Genomic DNA, 9,999 nt, shown 5'->3' on the forward strand with positions numbered 1-9,999 from the left:
TCTCGGAAATGGGAATAATGACATAGGAATTATTATACGCACATTTATATGTACACGTACATATATAAATGCGTAAAAATAATGAGTGCTCTTATTATATTCACGTTAGGTTTTAATACTGATATAATCACAAACACAATATATGAGCTTTATGTAGTTCATATGATAAATCATAATGATTAGACCACTATACCAGCAACAAACAAAACGCCTAATATATAATACTTATTTAATTACAAATGAAATTGTGATTAAAGTATATGTTTATTTAATTGGGTAGTATTTTGAAAATAATTTATAAATTTGACACATCTTTTTATAATATATGAATTATTAACTAAATGTAAAATAATTAATTAAAAATCCTTTACGATTTACCGATATATTTACCTTTTCAGGTAAGCGAATTTAATGGCCACGACTAACATAAAAAGTCCAAGCGAATTGAAATATCCGAATACAAAAAACTAAAATAAATTAGCCGTTCGTGGTCAATACATTATTGATTGCACAGAATTCTATTGTTATCTGCATTTCCATATGCAAATCCCGTTGTATAAATTATCCAGATGCACAACAATGGCAATAATTATTATCAGAGCATTGCATACAATTTCTGCTAAATATTTATTGATTTCACAAATCAATAAATCGAAGTCGGATGATAGGACAAAAATTCCTACATTGGGCCACAGTAATTAAAGTTAAAATATTCAATACATTAATTAAAGTTTAAATATTGTGCTTCTAGAAAATATTGCTGTTGGGTGAATTCAACAATAACAAAAGTAGGGGATAAAATATTCATAAAATGTAATCAGTAACAATTTATATGATAATGATAAGAGTTTTTACATTGCAACCCTAAGGTTGCAGATTCAATTCTCTCAGACAACCCGATTTCATAGAAAATAGACCTCAAATTTATTATTTTTAGTACAATTCACATAGTTCGAAGAAAGATTTCCGTATTATAAAAATAATCAAAATTAATTATTTATTACATTTTACATAGAAATTCTGTAGACTAAAAATATTTTTCTAAATATTAAGTGAATAATTTAGACTACCAAAGAACTGTTTTCAATATGATATATTGTGGCGTGTATAGTTTTGCATCTAGAAATATCCCATTCATGGCATTTACTAAAAGAAACGTGAAAATTATATTATTTAACCAAAGGAGGCTTTTAAGTCGACATTTATATGGCGTAATAGATTTCTGAAATTACACAATAAATCTCAGAGATCTCGGTGCCTTCGACCTACTTGTAATAAATTTCTGTTAGAGGAGAATATTAAGGTATACTTTATTTCAAATATGTCATTTTGAATTATACGAGATTCGAATTGCTCTGTCGCATATTGAAAGTGTACGGAATCGTTTCATTAAACAGACAATTAAATTAATTTAAATGGTCTGGGATAAATGAATGACTTCTGAATGTAGGTTCATTTAAAACGAATTATAAATAGAATTTATATATATATATATATATATATATATATATATATATATATATATTGAATAGTCTTGAATTTGATGTTAATATAATATATTTTACTTAAGCTTAAATAAAAATTTGAGTTCAGAAATTTTTGGCTATGGTCATATAGAATTTTAATCTACTATTTCTGAGTTTGTTTTCATAGAACTTTCACTGATGAAGTGAATGTACTTTGTGTGTTTGTGACAACATTAATGATGTTAATTCTCGTGTAACTACATAACCATCTGTATTTAAATCTCGTATCTCTATACCGAATCGTTTAACTTGATCTTCTTCAATTTAACTCTGCAATTCGTATTGTCCCAAGGGATCGACTGGTGGCACAGTTGCAAAAATAATTTAGGTTCAAAGTACATATTTAACGAAGTAGGGAACGACAAGCTCTGCACTGTATGCGGTTGATGACAATTCTATTTATTTTTATAATTAAATCCGGTCGCGTCGGTTCAGGATACGCCGGGAGGGAATGACTGCACTGTATTTGCATAGCGAAATCACTGTAATGTTTAACGAAGCTTATATTACTACAATTCGATTTGGATTACGAGTTTGGTTTAAATCGGGATGTTTTATTATATTGTTTAATTGAATATATCTATTTTACTCACTAGTAAAAACTTACATTGTTTTAGAACAAATTAAATATATAAGCTGAATTTTGCATATCCGTGTATTTTCTTGAAATGCTCTATTGCTATATACTCATTCCAATGATATTTTTATTTATTCTGATCTGTATTAAAGTTCAACTGAATTGTTTAAACTATGTCCATGCTCTCTATCAACCCATGTATCGAACGAATCGTGGTTTTCCAATGCATTTCCACATTGTATTTTCACCTTTCCACCTTTCCACCTTTCGAATCCGCTTACAATGGTCTATCTCTATCTCTCTACACTCCCAGGATTAGCTATCCACCTGTCAAATGCTTGTAAATTATACAGTATTCTTGCTAGCGCACTTCCATTCTCGGTCTCGATCCTCTTGTTTCCATACTTTTTTAAAATCTACGGTAAGTTTTTAAGTACCTAGTTAATCTTTCATAAGAGCACTTTTCTCAAGACTCGGTTATTCTTAGCTCGAGCTGGCACAGGTTTCTTAGGAAATGAATATTCCGGATTTTTATCAGTGAGTTATTATTTGAAACTGGGTTTTGAATTATGGTGCTAGTGATTCAAAATATTGATATAATAAAATCATTATTATATTAATTTCACTACATATGTGTATATCTATATATACGTGTTATTAGCCTTCATTTGTCTTCATTCAAAATATAATATTACATTTCACTACTCTGGATAACAAAAGCTTGTATTATATTACAATTGTAATACTTGCAAATATCGTATACATTTTTCCAGTCTACATGATTTTTAAACTTTTAAATAAATATCGCGTTAAATTTAGTGATAGTACTACAGTATTCATCCAATTTAACATATCCAAATCTAAAATGCTAAAATTACTAACGATGTTCATTGGTAGTTAGATTAAATGTACGTGATGTTACGTTTTGATTAACAGTAATTCGCAGTGTAATTACTTCAAATAATTTCGAATTTAAATTCAAAAACTCGGTACTCGACCATTTAGTCTAACTAACATCAAATAAGTTCTAAGCTTTATTTCATCCCCAGGGACATTCTTGTACACTCAAATATTTATATATATATATATATATATATATATATATATATATATATTGAGTAATATCATAAGTGTTTACAACCCCCATAAAACTAATACTATTTGAATAGTCCGTATAATTATATTTGCTGCCAGAAGGGACGTATGGGCTCCGCGCCAAACAAACGAAAAACTTCGTCCTTACATGTTTAAGAATTCCCGCATCTTTTTCGCCGCCCGTTCGTGCGAATTTCAAGAAACTTTTTCTAGAACGACTGAAAAGATTCGCGAAGATGTTTGTGTAAAAAATAAAATAATCTCAAACAACGACTAGAGGAAAACCAAACCCGACGCAAAGATGGGAACTTTTTCCGAGACTTTTTCTATACGGGCCAATAAAGTTTTCGCGACCGTGTAAATCAAATATAGACGCCGCAGGAAAAAGATAGCAGCAGAAATGGGCTTGTTAACGTTTTACATTGAGAATAGATAATTAAATAGAATTTTCCAGTAAATATTTTAAGATAAATACTGTTAATCAGATATTAATGGACAAGATGAACTTTTGGTTATCTGAATTTGAAGAAGCAGAAATTCCACAAATAATGGTGATTTGAAAAAAACACAAAAATGTGATTATAATGACAAATTTAGTCTGCATATAATGTAATTAAATAAAAATGTCAATTGTTTCTAAAGCAAATAAAAATATCTTATGAATTCAAAAAATTAAATATTGAATAAAATATTAATATTATAAATATGTGTGTAAGTGTGCATAAATATATTTATATGTGTTACCATGTAAATATAAAACTGTGAACAAATGTAATTACATAAAAGCATTTCCTATTTTATGTTTGTGAGAGATTGGAAATTGAATTAGTATTCAATCACGTTCGTTAATTAAAAAATGTGCCACGCGAAGATTTTCTGAATAAATGGTTTTGTAATCCGATAAAATCGCATGTATAAGTATTTGTGAAAAATCAATGCGGATATCTATCAATATAGATTCTCTATAAATAATATATAGGTAAACTATGAAGAATTTGAATGTTGTAAATTTACTACTGACTATTGATTGTTAGTATTTAACATTTTTAATAATAATAAAATAAAAATTACTTTTCTATTATTGAATTTACTCTTAAACTGTCAATAATAACAAATCAAAGTCAATAATAACAAAACTACCAGCGATAGGATTGCATTTTGTAGTTTATATTTTTCTCTGTCGATTTATTCTTACAGTGGTCCATTTATGATAAATTTTGATACTCGAAAATATAATGACTGGCTTGTAAATACAAGGCGACATCATTTATCAATGTCTGAATACTTTTAGCATAATTTGAATCCGCGTGTGTCTATGTTACGCGTTAGACAAATGATTGGTGTTCAACGCTCTTGTGGAAAAATGGCAAACATTATTTATAATAAGGGAGTTAGTGCCAAAGTTCAGAAAAAATAAATGAAATAAAAAGAACATATTCATAAAACGTGCGAACAAAAATGAATTGTTAAGATAAATGATCAAAAATAACTCGAACTTCATTATTTCATAATGTGGGCTTGATTCCGATGTAGCATTTTGAGTAAAATGTATATTTAATTATCTTAGCTGGTGACCTTTTTATGATATCATATTATATACAACATTATATTTCAAATTCGATCTGGATAATTTGCATTTTTGTTGATTTAATTCAATCTAATATATTTTCAATGCTATTATCATGTTAAGTGAATAGAGTCAAGAAAATGGGAAAACATTACTTCCATATCTCTATATATGTTCACTTTATACTTTATATTTAAATGTCAAATTTAAGCCTAAGAAAATGAAATCAGTATACCTAACTCCTCTACTAATTTGGAAATAAGGAACCATACGACAGGGTGATCCGACCCTGCGACCTACTAGAGACTAGATAAATGGCATGCATAAAGGTCGCATGAAAATGGATTTTTTTTAAAATGAACAACATATATGCCAACTTTAGTTTACAAAGGGCTCTATAAATTTTGGTTGTAGTAAGACACAACCTCTGTAGATAAATTATTGTCGAAATGTAATAGTTCCAAAAAAGCAAAAATTTATCATTTATTGAAAAAATGTAGTACAAATACAAACATATTTTAGGGAGACACATTAGTCAACGGTTTGACCAAAAAACATGAATCTATTTTAATTGTAGTGGATTGTATATAAATATCGGAAAGTTCAGAAAGTCGATTGTATAGGCCTTCGGAACACACCTTGATCATTAGTAGATCAATTAATCTGTTCACTAGTAGTTAAATTCTGGTAGTTGCAAAAAATAATGAATTCATACAGATACGTGACAAAATATTAATTTATTAACGCTATGAATCATTAATCTATATTTTACTATTTTTGAAAGCACGTATTCAAATGATACCAAAATATTAAACTCATAAAAATTCGAAAGTATTATTTTATTGTTAGCGTGCTTAATCAAAGCCATATAAATCCCTGACTAAAATTGATGGCGTTAATAAAACAATGAATTCGGATTTATAGATCAGTGAATTCGTTGGCTATGATAACAATGAATTGATTCAATGCAAATTTATTGATGTGCTCTGCATAATCAGTGTCCTCATACGGTCCGATAGTTATTCCGATCCTATTACGACTGACAATGGAAGATAAAACAAAATTTGGCATTTGAAACGCATTTACAAAACATATTGCGGCGCAAAACTGTGGCTTTTTTCCATCGCGTTTTATGGAACAATTTTAATGACCGTCACCAACACATTCTCATACAGTTATTCTATATTCTTATATATAGAATTATAAACTCAGTTTGTAAAGTCGAGTGCAATAATTGCAATATTTTGCATATCGGTAAAAGTCTCTAATATATTCACAAGAAATTTAATCAACATTTTTTCATTCATCTCATTTTTTAAAAATTATTCTAAGCATCATGCATTGATATGATTATAATTTATTAATAATGAAACTTACCAAAAGCTGTTAAAATGATACACAGAAGCACAACCTCTCGCAGCGATGCCATGGGTAAATCTGGTTCCCAAAATTATTATTTAAATTACACTCATAGTTCCTGCAACAAAAAAATTAAAAGGCATTAATAATAGTTAAATGAAGCACAAAACTAATATATTCTCATAAATAAAATTAATTTATAATGTTAAGATGCACCTCTTCATAATTTAAATAAATCAATAAATAATAATTATAATTTATCTCAAAATTAATAGACAGCAGACATATTTATAATATTTTCCAGCTCTCTTATTAGACTTGATAGAACTTTGCCGACCCAAGCCGCATCCAACTTTGAAAAGATTTGCTGACTTCTCGCAAAGTATAAATAGTTAATTAGCACTATTGTGCACTTAGCTAGCGTGTAAAATCGTATAATCGTTAATCCCGTACGTATGTGTAAGCCCATACATGAAAGAATTTTCCAATCTCTGTTCTCTCAATCTCTCAATCAGTTTTATACAGTAAGCAACATAATTTTTGTTAATTGTTATGAAGCTTTGTTGATTATTTTCTACTTTGAGTGAAATGCATAATATACTATTAAATATTTAATATAATTCAATACCCTAAACGCTATTTTTGGACAGAGTTTTAATTTAAGCAAAAAGAGAATATCAACACTGCTGAAACAATGTTTTGCCGGTGGAGACGCCTTGTACTTTTCGCATCTTTGTTAAAAATGAATGATTTGTAAATGTTGTGCATTAAAAATAATATTGAACTATTTAATTCTACCTGATGTCCTTGAAATTTTAATAAAATTTATAAAGAATTACTTTGATATTAAATTTTACATAAAGTTAACAAAAAATACTATTGTGTTTAGTCTTCAATATAAATGAATGAATATATATTTATAAAATCTGCTATAAAATTTCATGCTTGATTTCAGTATTTCTTCGAGTAGACAACAGATTAAGAAAGAGAAATGCAAATCGTATTTGTGATATTTATATGATAGCAATTATTTTATACGCATTATTCATTTAATTTTTCTTGTACTTGTTATGAGAGGTTCAGCTACGTATCACTATATATTCATAGCGCTACAACAAAATAAATTTATTTTAAAAGTGCAAAGCATTTATTCCACTGTCGTACAACTCTATCGCCGGTAGTCCTTTAGTTGACGTCTTTTCCGCAATTTTTTGCAATAGAGAAAACTCGACTACACGGAAACTTCAGTAGTACGACATAAAAGCATTACGGCGGTAACGAACTAGGATACAAATTCACTCTATCCATATTAATGAGCCGGCGGCTCCGTGACAAATACAGCTGCATCTAGGAAGATTCACACGCATTCGCTTATTTATTACATTGGCAAAAGCAACCGACTCTACGCGACGATTGATTAGAGGATTCGTTCAGCCCGAGATAGGAATTGATTTCGGATAATTGGAGATGAACTAAATATACTTGTTATTAGAACCTTTGTTCAACCTTTAATAATATGTACTTGGAGCTAAAAGCTTTGTTCCTAATTGAAACTCCATTCGTAATTAATAAGCCCTTTGTTTTTAAATAATATAATATTTATTATTCTAGATTTATATCTTCTTTGAATATTACAAGTTCATCAACTAAATTTGAGATATATATATATATATATATATATATATATATATATATATATATATAGGTGGTAAATTACAGCAAAATACAGTTTGGATGAAAAATAAATTTTATTTCACACGTCTAAGAATACGTGCATCTTGTTCATGAACACTTCATTACAGAGCGGAAATCGCCCGTGTTTTTATAAATATATTACATCATGTGCAAGAACACGGAAACTCATACAGAAATATATATATATATATATATATATATATATATATATATATTCATATGGTTAGTATTATTCTAGGGCAGATCGGTGAGCTGAGTTATACACCAACTCGATTCAGGAAAGAATAGTGTAAAAGATTTCTCTTTGCCATTTTACACCGCCATTTTACACCATGCCAGAAATGGGCTTATTTCAATGGAAAATATATTTTTGACCCATATTTTCAAGTAAAAATGAACATCGCTGCGGCTCGATATTAAGTAGTCTAAAGCGGCGGTTTGATCCCACGACGCTGTAGAGATATTTTTTAAACCTTTAAGTAATTCATATTGTTTTTAGATATTAATCAACAATTAGTTTTCTCATTTTAATATTATTTATGACAACTAAAATGAGAATATTGTGGTATAAATCCAACTCGTTCCACCAACAACCGGTATCGGCAAATGCATCTTAACCTTATACAGGCGGTCGTTTCAGGTCAAAACGAAAATTTGGGTACCACATGCAGTTGGGACAGTCGGACTTTCACAACATTTTGTTAATTTTAAAATAAAATTTACTGAGTTTACCGGCAAGAGTAAAGCAAATAATAACAAATGTAATGGAAAATTAAAAGTACATAAAAATAAAAAATAATATATCACAAAGATGTGAGAAAAAAGTAATAAAAGAAAAATTGAAGAGTAAATAATATAAAAATAATTTTTAAAAATAATTAAAAACTGTAAGTAATAATGAAAAATGAATATTTGTATAATCACAAATATAGTAAAAATATAATATAAGAGTAAAAATGTTTAAAAAAGGGTGGAAATTTAAAATAATAGATCCTATTTCAACTATCACATATTAGCGATACATATGAAAGTTTAAAACGTAAAATAAAATTTACGGCTGTATTTAAAATAAATATCCAACATCCTAGCCCGCCGGTCTCTCATAACCATTTATACTTAAAGCGTACAAACACAGCCGCCAAACGTATTCTTTTCCGACAATTTTCCACTGGACGGAAATTGTGAAAATTAAATGAAATTGGCAAAGCGCCCTCGACTGGATCCACGGTATAAACTGAACATCCGCCGCCCAAATGTCAGATGGACGATACGAGGAGCGTGCTGTGTATTACGTCCAGGGCACCAACATATAAACTTTCCACGGGTACAACACATATATATCCTAGGATACTAGAAAGCCAATCGCAAATGGAGATAACGGCGAAAAGAAGCACCATGGAAAAAATAAAATACAAATGCTGCTGAATTAACTTGCACTGTGAACCGAAATGCAATATATGGAGGCGGGGTGAGGGATGGAGCTACACTACACTGTCGATAAAAAAACTGTCTAGAAATTAAAGTTCATTGTTTAAAATTATATCAGGCTTTTTAATTTTTACTGGTGATACATACAATAGTTGTTTTGAGTTGATTAGATTTAATTCGTTTGGACCAACTTTGTTTCGATCTGATTAGTTCTTATCGTGAATTATAGAAAGAGTTCGTGATCAACCAAGATGCTGTCGAAATCTGTTAAAATAGTACACTTTTCGTCGATTTATGCGCTTAAATACCAGATATAATTATTGGCTATATCAGACCAAAAAATGTTGTATATTTAGATAAAATGATAGATAGATATGTTATTTGTTGGCTAATGTTATGATGATGTTACTAGTTTGTCACAACAGCATGATATCACAATATCTAGAGTAAAGGTTCGAAATTCAAATGAAGTTATACAAATCTTCTTCATTCATTTATTCTCATTTCTCAGTGTATTTCAACTGCTACGATATAAAAACGGCTAATTATGCTCGACCAGCATACGTTTTTCCCAGTAAAAAGTATAAATGATGTCGGTCGATCAAAGGGCAGCAAGGCTAACATCGCTTTCCTCCTGCTCGTGCCGTTGCCGCGTCTTGTACCTAGTTTGCAGTTCACAAAGAGCGGTCATGTGACGCAGAACGTTTTCAAAGCGACATGAAAGTACGGATGTGGCATACAAGAAATTTCGT

At 29.5% G+C, this 9,999-nt stretch overlaps 1 protein-coding gene across 1 annotated transcript in view; it reads right to left on the bottom strand.

Moving 5' to 3' along the window:
• The window catches only part of LOC113383759 (Down syndrome cell adhesion molecule-like protein Dscam2), a 129,504-nt gene extending 123,262 nt beyond the window's left edge, over positions 1 to 6,242 (bottom strand). Inside the window, exon 1 of the mRNA XM_026622009.1 lies at positions 6,143 to 6,242. Within this exon, the coding sequence (XP_026477794.1) occupies positions 6,143 to 6,194 (52 nt within the window). The 5' untranslated portion in view covers positions 6,195 to 6,242. The remainder of the gene's footprint in view (positions 1 to 6,142) is intronic.
• Positions 6,243 to 9,999: the final 3,757 nt, after the last annotated feature.

Source organism: Ctenocephalides felis, unplaced genomic scaffold (assembly GCF_003426905.1).
Source record: "Ctenocephalides felis isolate EL2017-DRISC unplaced genomic scaffold, ASM342690v1 CF-g0.4_SCAFFOLD_03570, whole genome shotgun sequence".
NCBI classification, from domain to species: domain Eukaryota; kingdom Metazoa; phylum Arthropoda; class Insecta; order Siphonaptera; family Pulicidae; genus Ctenocephalides; species Ctenocephalides felis.